At 56.6% G+C, this 18058-nt stretch overlaps 2 protein-coding genes across 3 annotated transcripts; one reads left to right on the forward strand and one right to left on the reverse strand.

Annotated features, from left to right (window-relative positions):
* Nucleotides 1-6: 6 nt before the first annotated feature.
* CFAP20 (cilia and flagella associated protein 20) lies at nucleotides 7-6519 on the forward strand. Of its 2 annotated transcripts, XM_042027167.1 has the most exons (6): nucleotides 7-178; nucleotides 2347-2426; nucleotides 3481-3592; nucleotides 3933-4121; nucleotides 5224-5334; nucleotides 6217-6519. In XM_042027167.1, the coding sequence occupies exons 1-6, from the start codon at nucleotides 95-97 to the stop codon at nucleotides 6220-6222; spliced, it is 582 nt and encodes a 193-aa protein (XP_041883101.1). In that variant the 5' UTR covers nucleotides 7-94; the 3' UTR covers nucleotides 6223-6519. The 2 variants fall into 2 exon arrangements, with proteins under 2 accessions (XP_041883101.1, XP_041883100.1); XM_042027166.1 differs by lacking the exon at nucleotides 6217-6519 and having other exon boundaries at nucleotides 5224-5343.
* Nucleotides 6520-12939: 6420 nt separating this feature from the next.
* Nucleotides 12940-18052, reverse strand: MMP15 (matrix metallopeptidase 15). The gene is made up of 10 exons (XM_042027168.1): nucleotides 17954-18052; nucleotides 16702-16850; nucleotides 16326-16448; nucleotides 15909-16216; nucleotides 15518-15679; nucleotides 15173-15396; nucleotides 14904-15042; nucleotides 14510-14660; nucleotides 14280-14395; nucleotides 12940-14028 (listed from the first exon to the last, which is right to left on the reverse strand). The coding sequence occupies exons 2-10, from the start codon at nucleotides 16803-16805 to the stop codon at nucleotides 13592-13594; spliced, it is 1764 nt and encodes a 587-aa protein (XP_041883102.1). The 5' UTR covers nucleotides 16806-16850; nucleotides 17954-18052; the 3' UTR covers nucleotides 12940-13591.
* Between the last annotated feature and the right edge of the window lie 6 nt (nucleotides 18053-18058).

Consider the following 18058-nt stretch of genomic DNA (forward strand, 5'->3'; position numbering starts at 1 on the left):
GTTCCTCGGTGACGGCGGCGGCGCGGCGCGGAGGGATCCGCCGTGTCCTGGCAGAGCGGCGGCCGCGGCCCGGCCCGGCCCGCCCGGCCCCGGCATGTTCAAGAACACCTTCCAGAGCGGCTTCCTCTCGGTGCTCTACAGCATCGGCAGCAAACCGCTCCAGATCTGGGACAAGAAGGTGAGGCGGCGGGCCTGGGCGGCGGCGCGGCCCGGGAAGCGGCGTGGCCGCTCGGCTCGGCCTCCCGGGGCAGGCCCGAGGCCGCCGGGAACCCCCGGGGCACTGCGGACACCTGTGGGGCAGCTCTGGGCCGCCCGCCGGGGCCGGAGCTGCAGCGGTCGGGATACCGGGACCCCCGGCAACGGGATAGCCGGATCTCTCGGGAACTGGTTACCGGCACACCCCGGGGCCGGGGTTACTGGGGCCCCCGGGGTGTTTCTGAGGGGAGTGTGTTATTATGAGATTTTCTGCCTTTGCTGGGCAGAAGAGCCCGCCCGGCATCAGGAGCTGCAGCACTGTGGGAAAGCTGCAAAAGTGTCCAGCACTGGCCGTAGGCAACGGGATGCCCAAGGCCCTGTGGCCATTGCTGGGGCTGAGGTGGGGGTCTCCTCTGGTGCGTGACCCACCTTTCAAACAGCCTTGCCAAAGGCATGCAAAGGAGGGCTGTGTGGCGGCTTGTAAGGTGTAGGAGAATCGTGAATATCTCATCACTTTGTTTCTGCGTCCTGTCAGTTTTCAGAGTGGTTCTGCTCAGGGCCCCGTGCCTTCTCCCGGGCATCTTGCATCAAGGAGCCCTCCTCAGGATGTTTAGAGATGTTGAGCTGTGCTGCTTCCCCGCGTCACAGACCACCCGTGGTTTAGTGATTCTGCAAAGTGCGTGTTATAACCTCTGAGACCAAGGCTACGACCTGTGTTTGGTTGCTTGTGCATGAGTCTTAGCTGAATTTCTTGTGGTTTCAGCAGGAACAAAAGCCTTCAGGGCAGTTCAGACAGCAGAGATGTTTGACATGAGTGGGCATTTACAAGTTGTGAGATGGGGGACAGGAAGCAGAGACCCATTCTGTTTCCCATCAGTGGGGTACCCATGTAGCTCTGTGAAGAACTGGGATGTCTCACGCTGCCCGCGTGTGTCTGTGTTTTGCACAAATATTCATGACTTTAAAAAAGGATCAACAGCTTATTTGGAGGACAGGACGCATTAAAGACTCTTAGACAAAGGGATGTAGCGTGCTGCCAGACTGCATAAGCCATGAGCAGGCTGGACGGACCGTGCTTGGAGGTGAAGGTTGGACTGGAGACCTCTTGAGGCACCTTCCCACATGAATTGTCCTGTTCAGGGTGATGCTGTTATGATTGTGTGGCCCATGAATGGCCAGCAGGAGCTCTGCTTGCAGGGTGGATGTCAGCAGTGGTCCTTTCAACTGCAATAGTCTTGCAATAGTTGCTCTTCCTGTCCTGAAGAAGCACGGCCAGCCTGGGTGTGCTTGTTGTGAGGATTGCCCTGCTGTCTTCAGCGGAGCATGAAATGTCCCTGTCATTTTGGTGAGAATTGGAAATAGTATTTGACATTCTCCCATGTCCTAGGTGCATGCCCTAGATTACTGGGTTCATAGCTGTCCTAATGTAGACTTTCATGTCTTTGCAAAAAGAACCAGCAGGCTGTGATTTCTGCTTTTTTGTAGGTCTTAAGGAATATCTCAAGCTTTTGTGACATGGGGAAAACCATATATTTTTCAGCCTTTGTAGGATGTGTACTGCTTGTGCTGGTGGAGAGAGTGTGTGTGAGTGTGTAAGGATGTGCAAGAGTGTGTGTGTGTAGGGGTGTGCAAGTTTGTGTGTGAGAGAGTGTGTCAGAGTGTGTGCAAGGGTGTTCATGAGTGTGTCTGTGTCTGAGTGTGTGTGTGAGAGTCCAGCCCTTCCCTAGAGGCAGTCAGCCATGCCCAGCAGTATAGATCAAGTTCCCTTGGTGACCAGTGGCTGGCTGGTGGCTCCTTTGTATTGCTTGTCCTTGTTTTTACCCCTTAGTCCACTCAAGTTTGATCCTTGCTCTTTTATGTTTGTTTATTTGGGCCTTGGACATGAAGCTTGAGTCCCTTGTGTTCACTGTAGCGTATTTTGATAGATGGAAGTCTTGCACTCAGTGTATGTGCAGCATGCTGGGCCATAAACTCTTGCTGGCACTCTAGGGCAGTGATCAAAGCCTTGGAAACAGCGAGGTCCAGGCGAGTAGGAGCCAAGTGAATGTAGATGGGTCCTCCTGGGGTCTTTTTCCTTCTCCTAATGGAGCGCATGTGCCTCTTTTTTCTCTCTCAGTAAAGTCTGTGCTGTCTGCCCCACTTTTGTTCCAGGTGCGCAATGGCCACATCAAGCGAATCACGGACAATGACATTCAGTCACTGGTGCTGGAGATTGAAGGAACAAATGTCAGGTAGGAGAAGGGCTCTTCTGCTGCTCTGGGGGGACAGGACTCTGCCCTGGAGCAGAGTGAAAGATCGGTGCCCAGCAGACATCATCTTCAAACTCTACTGCAGTGTGATGGCAATGTCTTTGTCAATAAATTGAAGAATCTGGGGTCAGATCACTGATACTGCTCTGTGGCAGTGTACTGGGCCTTTCCCTGGATGTGTTTGTAGAGCGCTCTCTCTCTTCCTCAATGAGGCTAAGGGATAAAAATAAATTCCCATTATTTTTCCATCACTTGAAGGGAAGAAAAGCAATATTTAATACCCAGCACTGCCAGTCACTGAAAAAGCAACACTGTCTGCTGCTTGTTCTATGGTCTTGGGCCTGTTCTCCTCACGTGACAGCTGCTCTCCCTACAGCAGGAAGATCAAAGGGAGATTTATGAGGGGAGTTGCTTATGGAGCTTCTCTTAGCAACCTTGTCTCCATCGCCCCAGGAGACAGACGCCAGCTCCGTGAGCGGGCTCAGAGTCTCCAAGGCTTCTCCAGGGGTGATTCAGAGCAGGGCGCTCCTTATAAGGGCAGCGGAGAGTCCTCTCCTGCAGACAGAGCCAATGCTTCTCTTCCTCCAAGAAGTGTTGATACAGAACTTGCCAGGCGTGACGTGTACTTCTAGGGCTCATGACCTCTGTTTTCCCAGCCATATAGAGCACACAGGGTCTCTGCTGTGCTCTGGAGGGCTCTACCTGTTCAGTCAAGGGTAGGAGGAGGTTGTGTTGAGAAACAGCACTGACATGGCCTTGAAATTGGGGAGGTGAAACTGTCAGGAAGGTGTTTCATGCCATGGGTGAGAAAAGTGGGATTTGAGAAGCATTCTTTGTGCCTTTTATCTTTTTCTGCCTGCAGCTACCTCTGAAACTCTCCCTGCTGTTACAGGAAGCCCTGGTTGTTGCTGATCACAGTTATCCATTTCTGCCTGTCCTCCAAGCCTGTACTGGGCCAAGGGAGAGACTTGGGTTGCCTCGGGCTGTGCACTTTCTGCTGTGTGAGATCCTAAAATGTTTCTCTCTCACCTCTCAGTACCACGTACATCACGTGCCCTGCTGACCCAAAGAAGACCCTGGGCATCAAACTACCTTTCCTAGTGATGATCATCAAGAACCTGAAAAAATACTTCACTTTTGAAGTGCAGGTGAGGAGTGTGCAGTGGGGAGGCCCCTCCAGGGACCACTGAGGAAGGCGCCAGAGAGCCTGCAGTCTTGTGTTGGAACTTGTCCCAGGCAGTGAGTGATCCCCAAAACAGTTTTGCTTTCTTGGCCATGTGGTGTGTCAGGTCTTCTGGTATGGGGGCATCAGTCAGCTCACAAATACATCATTGCTATTACTGAAAATGGGTCTGTTGCCTGTGTTAAAATTACTTCTGCTGTGGAACGGAGGGCTGGGAGTAGAGAGCCCTCTTGGAGATGGGTAGCACTGTCCTGGGGAGTTGGGGGCCCTGGCGCCTGGGTGAGTAGCCTGCCTTCCTTGCCCAGGTGCTGGATGATAAGAACGTCCGTCGGCGTTTCCGGGCCAGCAACTACCAGAGCACGACTCGGGTGAAGCCCTTCATCTGCACCATGCCCATGCGGCTGGACGATGGCTGGAACCAGATCCAGTTCAACCTGTCCGACTTCACGCGCCGCGCGTACGGCACCAACTACATCGAGACCCTGAGAGTGCAGGTGAGAGGCAGGCATGACCTGCCCTGGGAAACCAGCAGCTGGTGATGTTCTTGCTCATTGGGACAGCAGCATGGGAATCTGGGTTTATCCCTGCGTGGATTCTTTGCCAGCCCTGCTCTTTGCAGAGCAGTGTGGAAGGAGAGCAAAGGCCCGACTGAGGCCTCACTTTAGTTGACTAGACTGGGATGAAGGAGCCCATCTCCATCTTGTTTCTCTGGCTGGCTGTTGGTTAGGGTGAGAGTTGCAGTTCCCTGTGGCATGCCATGAAGGTGGAGCTCTGCTGGGAATTAGGTGTGTGCTGCCTTACTGTCCAGATAGGCCGGACAGTGGTTGGCTGAATGGGAGCCTGGATGGGAAAGACCCAAGGTGTACAGACCATTCGTATCCCTGGTCAAGCTTGTTTCCTAGTGGTAGTGGACTGACCCTGCCCTCACTGAGTCCCTTGTAAGAGAGCTGATGCAGTGTTTGTTCTTGCTGAGGACATGGAATTTGTTTCATATGCTAGGGAGTCATGTTCACAGTGTCCAGTGGTGTGTGTTATTTTGAGGAATGCCTGTGCGTGGAGCATGCCTGTTCTTAGTGTGAGGGGAGTGCTGCAGTTCCTTGCAGGACTGCCCCGAGTCAGTCAGCTGAGAGTTGTGTCTCACATACCCTTGAGGGGGACCAGAGCAACTCCTTTGCTGCCAGCTGATAGTGGAGGCAGCACAGACTGGACAGGCTCATTCCTGACCTCAGGGAGGTCCTGAAGTGGGCGTGTTAAAAATGCAGCAGGCTGAGGCTGTGGGTGTTCTGGCAAATGCTGATACCAGCAAAGCGGAGGTGGGTTCACAGTAGAGAATCCCCTTAGCAACTGAGACAGATCTCAGTTGGCAGAGGTGCCAGAGCTTGGCAAATCTTTTGAGTGAGTATTCATCACTGAGAGAGCATCTTACACAAAGCAGAGGGCACAGACCAACATTTCTCTGCTGGCCTGTCAGAAAAGCAAGACAGTGAGGTAGATCTCCAGCTGCTGAGCCAAAGAATCCATGTTGCAGCATGACACCAAAGCTGCATGTGGAAAGAGCATATGGAAAACGGCCTGACTGTTTGTTTTGACTCTCAGATCCATGCCAATTGTCGTATCCGACGGGTGTATTTCTCTGACCGGCTGTACTCAGAGGATGAGCTCCCAGCTGAGTTCAAGCTGTACCTGCCTGTCCAGAACAAGGCCAAGGTGAGCTAGATGTGGGAAGGAGGGTGGGAGAACAGTAAGCCAGGCTAGCATTCCTCTTCCTCCTCCTGCTGCTTCACGACCTGGAGTTCCTTCTGGTAGCAGAGCTCTTGCCAGCTTTGGCTGCCAGCCAGGGAGCACCCTCTCTGTTTCCAGGGTGAGCAGTCTGTCTGGGGTGCTTTGTTGAGTAGCTTTCCTGCCAAAACACATGGAAATTGTCATTCCCGTCTAGGAGCAGGGTGAGCTGTTCAGCTGCTCCCCGTGTCCTCCCTGTTTGTGTTGAAGGACTCTGGGCAGTTGCAGCCTCCCGGCATCTCTCCAGAGCTTTCATCCATGACTCAGCTCAGCAACTTTGCTCTTCAGAGCAGCTGCAGCTCCACATTAGTCTTCCAGGAGAGATGCTGTTTGTGTCCCTCTAGCCCAAAATGAGTCCCCTGTGATCTTTTCCCCGCCCATGGTGGTGCCATGAGGGGGCAAGGAGACACCATGGCTGCCCAAAGGAGGAGATGCCAAGCTCTGCTCCTGCAGTGATGGGAGAGGAGTGAACATGCTGGCACATTGAGAAATCTTGAGCAACATGCAGCAATTCTGAGGCTTGTGAGGAAGCACCTTCTTTGTCAGGGCCAGCCTGTCCCAATGCAGACACTTCTTTTAGCAGAGACGATTTCTGGGCAAAATTTCAAGCTGCAGAGGGAGGATGTTGGGGGCTGATCGTAGTGGGTGGTAGAAGGCAGTGTTAACTGTAGGTAACACCTCTGGGGAACCTGTCACTGCCTTCTGGGCTGTAGCAGAGGTATCTGGGGAGTGCTTGGAGCCCTCCCAGTACCGTTGTCTTGTGCTGCCAAGTCTTGTAAGTGTCTCCTTTCTTCTCCCTGCTCTGTCCAGCAATAACACCACGTTGGGAAGAGATGTTGTTGGTGTGCAAATTGTACAGAGTCGGAGTTTTCCTGGCTGTTCCTAATGTGTTGAGCCTAAACACTGCAGGTGGCCTGGTACCCAGTCTTGTCTTGCTCAAAGTGGCCATTGTGCCTCCAAAGAAGGGATTCAGCAGGAATTGTGGAGTTAAGTGTATCCTCTTGAAATTAACAATTTTATTTTTTATTTCCTTGTTTTCCATCTCTTATATATGCTCTAAATATGGATGTAATACTTGTTCTTGAAAAGTTATTAAACATTTAGCTCTGTAAATCTGCTTCTGTCTTCTTCCTCCTTTGATGGATACTTAACTTGCACATTTTAGTGCTTCAGAAAGTGCCAGAGAATTTCTTTGAGAACCCAGATGTTAGAATTTGCCTCTGAACTTGACTTTGATCAGCACCCACACTGTTTAAAGGAGAGCACAGACGTGAACAGCAGCAATCTGGTGAGAGGAAAATTAGTGAGGTTTCCACAGAGAAGACAGAATCTGTCTCCAGTCCGTGAAGTTTGTGGTACTATGACAAAAACTCATGCTGTTCATGGAAATGGGTTTTTCATTCTCTTTTTCCTTGAAGCCATTTTCCCCAGCGGTGACAAATTAGGTTTCCCTGCCTGTTAGGGCACAGTTTTGTTGGCTGTGTAGTTACCAACTCTCTCCAGCTCCCAGCCAAGCCTTTAGCAGCTGCTTACAGCACAAGGCACACAATAGCCTTCCAGCTGCCAAATTGTCCCTTTCCCCAAGGATCAAAGGGGAGGTTTAGCAAAGCAACGTAACAGGAGCGGAAGTCTTTTCCTGTGCTGAAGCTGCCCTTCCCTGCCTCAAGCCAATCTGCCTTTGTTGTAGAAAGGCTTGCGAAGGGGAGGCCAGAGACTCCATCAGTAACGGGGTGATTCTGGGAGTAGCTGTTGCCTTTCCTCCCCGGGGCCAAGCCCCCCACGGATACTCTGGAGGGCAGGTACCAAAGGCTGGGACTGATCCTTCCCTGGGCTGTGCAGTGAGTGGGGAAGACTTCACTTCTGTTACTGCTCTGTAGAATAAAGCTGGTCCCTCCCAGGAGGAGGAGAGCCTGCTGAGAGACATCTGCCTTAAATTCTGGGTTTAATCCTGTCCACGGAGTCCCCACCTGGTTTAAAGATTTGGCATGCCTGTGCACCCTCTCTCTGCACCTCTGTGGCAAAGCTCTCAGGACACCTGTAGTGGAGCTGCCTCACCTGCACCTTTAGAGCTGCTGGGCTTTGAACTGGAGGTGCTGCTACGTGGTGCTGGATTGCACCTGCAGAAGGCTTTCTGGAGAAGACCTTTGCAATTCTTCTAGCAGCTGAACAGCTTGGTAGCTCTAAGGAGACCAGCCAAGGAAGCACACATGAGAAAGCACCGTTCATCTTGCATTGACATATGTCAAGGCTTGGCTGGACTTGATTTGTTAAGTGGAATTGCACTGGATCGTGTGCCAAGGGTTGGCCTTAATGAAGTCCACGGTGAGGCTTTCTCCATCTTTGCAAAGCTTGCCAGAGCTGGAGGAGCTGCTGAGCGGATCCATCAGACCCCAGCAGGGTAAAATGTGCATCCTTTCCCGCAAGCCCTTGCTCAACACCATGTGTTTTGGGCAGTCTTTGGCAGCTGAACACTCAGCAGGAGCTGCTGCTGCCTTTCCCTGCCCTGCTGAAGCCTGTGCTGGAGTTGCCCCTGGTCCTTGAGGAGTTGAGCTCACTCTGAGTGACTGGTCTTAATGCATTAAGAGGGGCTGGGCTCCCCTGGGCCCCAAGCTGGCTACCTCTGCAGAGATCAGATGGGCCCTGCTGCCAATTCCTGCTCGACCTCTAGGAGCTGTGCCAGCAGATTTGCTGGAATAAACTCCCAGCCACAAACCCTTACATCCATATGGACCTTCTGTGTACTTTTTAATACGAAACAAAATACTGAATCTTCCTGTTTACTTGCTGCACAAAGTGGAGCATCATCAGATACTGGCTCTTTCCTTTATGGCCAGATGCTTGGTGATCTACACAGTGTTCTTCCAAAACCTTTCTCTTTAATCCCTCTCTCCCATCAGAACTTTAACCATCTCACTAAAGGTGGGTGAAGTTGGATGCTCTCCCTGTGGGAGAAGAGGATGCTGCTGGCAAATGGGCAAGAATGTCAGAGCATCCTGACAGCAGCCATTTCCTAAATGTCTACAACCAAAACTCCTGTGGTGGAGCACCCAGCTTCTTACTGCTTTGGTTATGGCTTTTAATCTGGCTGGGATGCAACATCATCCTACGTGGAAAGAGTGGAGGAATGCAGGAAGGAGGTGGGGGCAGAGATGGGAGTCAAGGATGGCTACTGCCTACCTGCTGCCAGGGCAGCCCCAGCTGGGTCTGAGGGGTGGGCACAGGGGAGTCCCAGTTCAGTGCCAGCAGCCTGTGGAGAAAAGATCTTAAATACCTCCTCGTTCACCTTTGTGAGGGTGGCCTGCACCTTCCTTCCTGCATAATTCCTTGTTGCAGTTCATGTCTAGTGGGAGAGAAAAGAATCTTTGTGGGGAGCCCTGGTTTCAAACCGAGGCAGTTTTCCTTCCCTGCACCAGCTTTTCACCTTTGTGTTCCATTGGCTGGGGCAAGGTCCTGCACTTGGGCACTTTGATCAGGACCTCAGTGCTGGGAGCTGCTTTCTACATGAAAGGCAAAGCTTCCCTTTGAAAGCGTGGGTGCTGAAGTACGGTGAGTGCACAGGCTGCAGCTCCTCAGAGCAAGGGACACTCCCTGGGCTGGGCCAGGCGGCAGCAGGCTGGGGCTGGAGCAGCTGGCAGTCACTGTGGTGCGAGCCAAGGCTGGGACATCCCGTGGCTCCGGTGGCTCTGCCTGGGCAGGTGGCAGCTGCTGGCAAGGCAAGCAGGCAATAGGACTTTCCAGAAAGCTTTCTCCGTTTGCTCTGCTGCCGGGGCAGAAGAATCCTGTGTGAGTGTCCAGCCCAGCAGAGTGGCAGGACACTGGTACAGGCTTCTGTCCCAGCCTGTGCTTGTCCCCTTGCACTTTGTCACCCTCCTGTCAAGTGGGTCCTGACACAGAAGCACAGAGCTGTGATCACGGAGGTGATAAGCAGGAATAAAAAAAAACTGGGCCAAACTCTGCTTCTTGTCCATTCTGCATCTCCCTGGATGTCTTGGGCCAAATGTTGTCATCTTTATAGAGGGATTACACCTCCAGGGCGACGTTAATCCTCTGCAGCTGTTGTCTCATGTGGGGCAGGCAGTGCTGGAGGCAAGGGAAATATTTATTTTGAGTTTTACCACTGGCCACCGCCCAGGAAAACCGAGTGACGGTACTGGGGACTTTGGCCACTTTGCATGCAGAGAGAGCTGATGTTCCTGCCCTGCTGGTGCCTGCAGGAGAGGGGTGAGAGCTTCCCCTGGCAGGCTGCAAAATGGGACCACCCAAGCACAATTTTATTTGGATATGGGAGCAATTGTGCACCCTGAGAGCTTCCCTGGGATGCAGTGGGAAAAGCCTCAGAGGCGCTAGAGGTGAGAAGATGATGGATGCCAAGTAGTGCTGAAGCATGACCTGCAGCCCATCTGCTTCACCATCACTTCATATGTTGCCCTTGCAGCCCCAGAAATGACTTTCTGTGAGATGAGGCGTCCCAGCACCCCACAGAGCAGGCTGGGGGCTGCCCGGTGGCTGTGAGGGGAGGCGAGGGGCATGAGCCCCACACACATGTGCCGAGCTCAGTGTGGTTGGTGGGTGCATCCCACCCTCAGTGGGGCTGTGCTGGTACCGACCCCTCCCCAGGCAGCACCCAGAGCCTCTGCCCTGCCTGCAGCATATCCAGCAGCAGGTTCAACCCCTCCCGGGGCCCCGCAGCCCTTCCCTCCATCCCCAGCATTGCTTCCTCCGACCTTGAGCTGGCCGGTGGCCGCTTGCTGTATCCCAGCCCCAGTTCTTCCTCTGCACTGAGCCCAGCTTCCTCTGTGTTTTCCGGGTCCTTTCCTCAGCGCTGCACAGGGGATCGTGCCCAGGCTTGCAGAGGAAGAGGAGGATTCTCCTGAGATGGTGCCAATCAGGCAGAGAGCCCCTGCCAGCCCTGGTCACCCCCTCACTCACACCCCAGCACAGCAGGGCCTGGAGGACACTGAGCTCCCAGGGTCTTTTCCAGGTCAGGCTTCTCCAACCTATTTTTGGGAAGCAGGGAGCTGCCTGGTGGGAGTGGATCCTGCCAGGGCTGTTCGGTGCCTGCCAGGGCCAGGTTCAGCTGGACTCACACTCCCCCGTGCTCCCAACAGCCCTGGCCCTTATAGCAGGTGCCTGCCTGCCCTCCCTGTGGCCAGAGGTGAGCTGACCCCACTGTGGGTGTGCAGGGCAGCACGGGAGCCTCCGACAGAGCCTGGGCGCTGTTGAAATGCTGAGCTTTGTCTCCAGCGGGGTGCCTTACTGCTGTCCATGAGCGTTTCCAGATGGCCCGGGGCTCCTGGCACCAGCCCTGCTGCAGCATCCGGGGAAAAGCGGGAGGGGGTGGGAAGTGCTGTCCCAGCTCACTAAGCGTGGTGGCCTGGGCCTCTGCTCCCAGCATCCCTAATTCCCGCTGGAGAATTGCTCCCAGCCCCCGTCTCACCCTGAATCAGCAAGGAGGGCCCTCCCCTGCCATGGCAGGGATACCATGAGCTGCTGGCCCTGGGCATCTTTGTCCAGCTCTAGCTTTCCCTGCAAGCCAGGCGGCCTTCCAGGTACCAGGCTCTGGGGTCCCAGCCCTGCACCCCGTCGAGCCCTCTGTACCCCCAAGAGAGAAGGGAAACACTGCTGCCGTGGGAAATACATCTGTTGTCGGAAGTGCATCTGCCCCGGGAAGTGCATCCAGTGTGGGAAATGCATCTGCCGTGGGAAATGCATCTGCGCTGGCCTCTGGAGCAGTCTCTGCAGGGGTGGAAAGAGTGAATCCCAGCCGTGCTTTCCTCCTGCCTCGCCTTTTGGCCAGGTTCATGGCTTTTGGCAGCTCCTGGTGCCAGTCTGGCCCCAGTTCAGGGCAGGCTGGAGTGTCGAGCTGCCCCATGGCCGGGCTCCTAGCTCAACAGAATTGTGGGTCCTCCCTCAGCTCTGGGGAAGACCCACACAAGCACAAATCTGGGCAAAATGGTCAAAACCGAACTGAAAGTTAAAAGCCAAGGAATGTGACCCAGCAAGGCCTGGCTGATGGAATATAACAGCCCTGAGCCACTTGGAGACCTTTTTCCACCCACTCCCCCCAATTCCTCAGGGGTTTTCTGTTCCTGATTTTGACTTCTCGCTTGGCTGCAGCGATGTGCTGAGTCTGAGCCAAGCGTGTTTTCCAGGGAATCGGCTCATGGCTGGAAATCGCTGCCCAGTGTGGGCAGGGATGGAGGCTGAGGCAGGGGATGGGTCACTCAGGCCACAGGGTTCCCCCCCAGCACCAGGAAAGCGGGTGAGAGCCAGCATCAGTCCTTCCCTTTTACAGTAATTAGTGCCTGATGAGTGGCTGGGCAGCTCAGGGTAATTCAGTGCTGGGAAGTGGTTGTAGCAGTTGGGAACTGAGCCAGCAGCTCTGGGCCCTGGGGAGGGGGAAGGATGGGGGAAGCACAAAGGCTTCATATCCTCATCCATGAAGTAGAGAAACCCTCCCACCAGGGCTGGCAGGAGGGGATGAGGGCAAAGGAGCAGCTGGAGCACCAGGGCAAGGGGAGCAGGTCAGGGGTGCACCAAGACAGAGGTGCCTGGGGGAATGAGGCAGGGCACAGGTGCTGGCACAGTGCTGGCCCTGGTCCTGCTGCAGGAGAGGCTGGAGGAAGCAAGGATGATGGCTGGAGTCAATTCCCACATGGGGACGCTCCCCAGTTCCATAGGATTGTCCGCACAAGGATGGGTCAGGCTCACACAACCCCCTTGCCCAGCACAGCACAACCAGCCTCCCCACCAGGGCAGCAACTGTGCCAGCCTCTGCTGCCCACCCCAAGGCTGCACCTGCAGCTGCAGAGCAAACCTGGCTCTGGCTGCCACCCCTGTGATCATCACATCACCAGCAGAGGCAGGGACACCAGGTTACCTCCATCGCTGCCTCTGTGGTTTGGTTTTTTTTCCCATTAACAGCTGAGCAACATTTTTCCCCAGATAAAGCCAGTTTCCTACCCCTGAAGTCTAATCTTTCCCACTCCCATGATTATTTCCCTGATCTCTGCAGCAGTTGTGACTCCTCCCGCCTTCCTCTACCGAGACAGCAGTGCTGAGACAGGATATGGCCACCCCTTCCCCCCAGGAAGCTCACCAGGGCCGTGTGGGGACAGGGAGCTGAAGCACCCTATGAAGAGGCTCCGGGAGGGTCCCCCAGCTGCTGGCAGCCCCTGCCCGGGGAAGGGAGGTGGCCGCCCAGGGCTGAAGCGCGGTGCTGGCTGGGGGAGAACAAGGCACCCTGTGTTCCCAGCGAGGCCCTTGTCACTGCCATGGGAGCTGCTGAAAGGCTGCTCTGTCCACTGGTGGGGGTGGGGGGGTTGCTTTAGCTGACCCCCCCAAAGTGGCAGCCCCAGGGCAGGGACTGCTGCAGGGACATCACTGGCCATGCTGGCCCCTTCCCTAACATGGCACCCAGTCCCCTGGGGGTGCCAAGCAGGGCGACCCCCCAGACAAGCCCCGGTACCAGGAAATCTGCCCAGTCTCTCCCAGGACACCCCCGCGGCAGGAAGGATGACGGCACCACAGCTCTCCACACACCCGACCCGTTTAATGGACATACAAGGCGGCAGTGCCCACTGCCCTGCCCACAGGGCCACATGCCCCAGGGCTCCGTCCCACCGTGGCAACAGCAGGGCCTGGACTGAGCTGAGCACCAGCAGGGTGGAAAGGTGGCACCTCCCAACTCACGCTTTAGGCACCACATCCCTGTATCCCCGTGGTTCAACAGGAAACACAGCCACGAGCTCAGCCCTCCCTTCCCCACCACTGCAGGTGCCAGCGGCTGAGACCTGCCAGCCCGCAGCACTTGTGAGCAGCCCCCAGCCTGCTCACTGCCCCAGCTGCAGCAGGCTTGCACAGGAGGAAGGGACCCTGCAGGGACCCCATGGCAGAGGCAGGCACGTGATGGGTGGCAGCCTGAGGGTCACGGCTGGGGGGACGCACAGGCACTGGGGACAAGGCAGGGCCTGGATGCCCTCCAGCCCCCCCATGACCATCCCCGGTCCCAGCCCGGCTGCTCTGGAGGGGCTGGGGGGGTTGGGCATCCCCCCTTTTCTGAGGCTGGAGCCATCAAGCAACAATGGGGTAGAGGGACCAAGGCCGCGGTGAGGGACAAGGGGAGGGGGTGTCAGGTCCATCTTAGCACCATGGTGGTGGGGGCAGTTGGGGGAGGGAGCCAGGGTCAGACCCACTCCTGCAAGGAGCGCTTGCAGTACAAGAGCATTCGGGGTGCGCCCTTCCTCTGCATCTGGACGATGACGTAGATGAGACCCAGGATGCAGAGCAGCAGCACCAGCAGCACCAGCACCATGACCACGCTCATGGTGCGCGTGTACTCATCGATCTGCACCACCACGTCCACGTCCCTGCCTGGCTGGCCATCTCCCTCGCTGTAATCCTCATCTTCCTCCTCCTCCTCCTCACCTTCAGTCCCCCCATCCCCATCAGGGTTGAAGGGGGGTCGGTCCACATCAGGCCAGCGGGGATTGGGGTCTGGGACCAGCTCTGTGTGACAGCCCATGAAGTCCCGTAGGATGGATTTGGGATAGCCTGGCTCTGTCTTGAGACGCTCATTGTCAAATTTCCAGTACTTTGTGCCTCTGTAGAAGTAGGTGGAGGCTGGGGGAGAGAAGATGGAGACAAGGGGTAAGTAGGTGGGCACAGGACACTGCAGAACCTGGGCACCCCTGCAGATGCCCAAGACAGCAGGTTTTGCTCAAGGACTGGTGAAACCCTTCAGAAAGGGATTCACCGCTGACTTCCCAGACACTCTCCCCAAGTGCATCCCATGTGTCCAGGCCATCAGAGAGGGATAATCCCATCCCCGAGACCCCCACCACCACCACCACCTACCCCTCTCCTCTACTTACAGGCGTCTGGGCTGAGGAAGGCTCCCTTGGGTGAGGGAGGGATGCCCACCCAGACAGAGATGGGCTTTGGGTACCCGGGGTCCACCGAGCGCGTGTCCTCGTTGAAGCGCCAGTATCTGGGGAGCAAGGTGGGGAATAGGTGAGGAGCACAGGGGTCCCCACTGCCCAAAATTCTCCCCCTGACAGAGGCCAGGAGGCAGCAGAGCAGGGAGAACTACACAGACACTCACCTGTCGCCACGGAAGAAGAAGGTGTGTCCTGTAGGTTCCCACCAGACGGCCGTGTCTATGCTGTCGTAGGGGATGCCCTGCCCATAGGTGACCAGGGGCTGTGGGTACCCAGGCTCCAGGTTGGCTTCTCGGAAGAGCCAGTACCGGTCACCTAGAGGGGAAAGAGTTGGAGAATGGGGATGAGAAGGTCCTGCCCAGCTACTGTGGCAGGTGCACCGATGGATAGGGATAGTGGCAGATGCCTGTGGCCACCCCAACCCCTTGGGATCACGCAGCAGCTCTGGCTGGGGAGGTGTGTCAGGATGGGATGAAGCCAAACAGCTCTCAGCAGCTTTGTGGGGGGCACTGGGGTCTTGCTTCCACCTCAGCCCTCCCATCCAGCTTCCCTGCTCACCTTTAAAGAAGACGAACCTCCCGTCATGCCTCTCATAGGCAGCATCAATGTCCCCAGGGAGGCCCCGCCAGAAGTGTCCGATGGGCATGGGGTAGTTGTCCAGCACCCGGTTGTGCCGGACCCTCCAGAACCACCGGCCCTGGAGAGAAACAGGGTGTTGGCAGAGGATGGGGAGGACACAGGGATACAGTCACCTTGCTGAGGGGTCCTCCCACCCATGGACCCACTACATCCCCAAGGAAGGGGCAGGAGGGAGTCCTGGCAGGTACCTTGAACACAAACATCTCCCCACGCAGCACCGCCACCGTGTCAAAGTCCCCATCGCAGATGTCAGGGCCATACTGGTCAGGTCGGTCTGGGCTGCCAGGTTTGGGCGGTTGCTCTGGTTTTCCCGGAGAGGGAGGTTTAGGGGGTCTCTGGTCTGGCCTGCCAGGTCTCCGGGGTGTCACAGTGGGCAAAGGCTTGGTGGGCTGAGGGTGCCCATCTGCGGTACCTGGATTGGGCAGGTGAGAGAAGGGATGTGGTGATGCAGAACAGCAGCACCTGTACTTCAGTTTCCCCACACACATGTCCAGAATCCCACCTCTGAGCTGATTCCCCAACCAGCTCCTCACCGTAGAGCTGCTGGATGCCCTTGAGGTCATCCTCGGGCAGCTGGAAGTTCTCCGTGTCCATCCACTGGTAGAAGGGGGCCATGATAGCGCTGGGGTTGCTGGAGTGCTCCAAGCCCAGCGAGTGCCCCAGCTCGTGCACGGCCACCAGGAAAAGGTTGTTCCCTGCATGGAAAGGCACCATCAGCAAGAAGGGGTGGACGACATAACACATAAGGTGGACCGCCGGACCCAGCACCCTGCAACACGGGTGCTCCAGTGGGATCTGCCTGCATCACCCATGGTGGACCTGCTTTCCCTGCCACACCAGCACAGCCCCTCCCTGCCCCTTCCAGCCTAGAAGGCCACCAGGCTCCTCTGGTCACCTTTACCACCTCCTTGGCCCTCAACTCACCAGACACATCTGCATTCTCCAGCGTCCAGGGCTCATCCAAGTCGAAATGCGTGTCCCCCCCCATGCCAGGGCCGGGAAAATAGGCATGAGCCAAAAATCCCCCAAGGCCATCAAAGGGAGAGCTGTCTCCATGGAATCCAGAGGCAAAGAGCACCATGATGTCAGCCTCCTTCTTCCTCTTCTGCCGGATGTCCTCATAGGCCACCTCCCGGAAAACCAGCGGCGTGGCTTGCTCCCACACCCGGAAAGCTCGTCGGACAGCCTCGTACGAGTGGTACCGACCCAGCTTCTCCGTGTAGTTTTGGATGCTGGGGATACAGAACTCACTAGGGAAGGCCTGGAGCAGCACTCACTCCCTGAGGGGATTCATGGCTCTCCGTAGGCTGGGGGAAGGGAATCCATGGCAGTGTTGGGTACCTGAAGGTGAGGTGGCTCTGGCTCCAGCGCCGCCCTGTCAGCGCGTACCGCTTCCGACGCATGTTGGACTTCATCCGTGCTCCAAACTGATCTGGGACCCCACAGCGGGGACGTTTCATCCACCTGCCAGGAGGACACCGAGCCAGGGCTCAGCCCCCCACAGCCAAGGTCCCTGAGGTGTTACAGCACCCACAGACAGCAGGGACAGTGTTCTGGCTGCAGAGGTGCAGCCCCCAAAAGGGGAGAAGCAGCTCCCAAGGGGGACAGCGCCCACTTTTCCAGGTGCAGGCAGAGCCCTGGGGCTGTCAGAGAAAACCACAGAGCCCAGGAGTGGAGCTGCCATCTGCTCGAGCAAGGGAACAATGGAGAAACTCACGCCTTGGTCTCCTCGTCCAGGATGCCAGTGACGGTGATGCCATAGAACTTCTGCATCTCGGCAAGCGCCGCGGAGAAGGTCTCGGCCGAGCGCATGGTGGACATCCGGCGGCTGGGCTGCGGCAGGTATCCGTAGAGCCGCAGCCATGCCTGTGCCGGAGAGCCGAGCGTCACCCCGGCACGGAACAGCCCCACGGCGGCACCTGGCGCTCCCCAGCACCCAGGGGGGAAGGATCCGTCCCCCTGCCCGACTGTACCCCAGCCCTGTGTCCCGTCACAGGGGTCACTGCCAGCTGCCAGTGGCAAATGCCACCCCCGAGCAGGCAGCGGCAGGGCAGCAGGGCACAGGGTCCCTGCCCTGCCCTGAACGAGGGGGGGGGGATCCGGTGATCTTGGGGGGCTGCTGCCGGATGCCCTGACTCCAGGGACAAGGCAGCTGGCAGGCGGCCAGGCTGCCCGTCCCTGTCCTCCTCCGGAGGCGTCCCCTGGGAGCTGCTGACGGATGTGAAGCCTGGGACCCCCACCCCGGCCTGCACCCACAAAGGGGCTTCTGTCCTGCAGGGTTGCAGCCCCAGGGTGGGGGGGAGGAGGGTGTTGGGGCACGCCAGGGCTCTTCCTTCCTGCCCCAGCCTCCGCCTCCTCTTGTCTGCTTTAATTGCATTTTATTTTTATCTTTATTATTACTCTTTTGTAACTTTCTTTTTTCCTTTTATTCTTTATTTTTATCTTCCAAATTAGGGGGGTTTTCCTTTTAATCTTTAAAACTTTTTTCTGAATTCCTTCCAATTCTTTTTCCTTTTCCAAGTCTTATTCCTCTTCCAAGTCTTTCTCCTTTCCCAAATCTTATTCCTCTTCCAAGTCTTTTTCCTTTTCCAGTTCTTCTTCTCCAGCTTCTCCAATCATTTTCCTATCCCAATTCTTTTCCTACCCCTTTTTATCTCAAAAACGGCTTAACAATTTAATTTCTAAAAACATTAAATCTATTAATTTCTTTTACCCCCACTCCCTTTCCCCCAGCAGGGTGGTGGAGCAGACCCTTTATCAAAAGCCCTTTCACCCCCTCCCCCGCCGGGCACAAAGCGCTTCCTCCTCCAGCCCCGCGTCCGCTGCCCCCCCCCCCGGGGGGCCCCCCGGCCCCCCCCCCCCCCCCCCCGTTCCCCGCCCCGCCTGCACCTGCCCCGGCCGGCGGTGCGGCGAGCCCGCAGGTGCCGGTGCGGCGGTCGGGAGTGCCGGGCCCCCGGGCCATCGCTCACCTCGGCGTTGATGTCCTCGCCCGCCGCCCCCGCCAGCAGCGCCAGCAGCACCACGAGCGGCGGGAGCCGCCCGCCCGCCCGCCAGGGGGCGCCGCGCCCTGCTGC

This window comes from Corvus kubaryi, unplaced genomic scaffold (genome assembly GCF_017639235.1).
Source record: "Corvus kubaryi isolate FWS band 111438036 unplaced genomic scaffold, C.kubaryi_AGA036_p1.0 37300, whole genome shotgun sequence".
Lineage (NCBI taxonomy): Eukaryota > Metazoa > Chordata > Aves > Passeriformes > Corvidae > Corvus > Corvus kubaryi.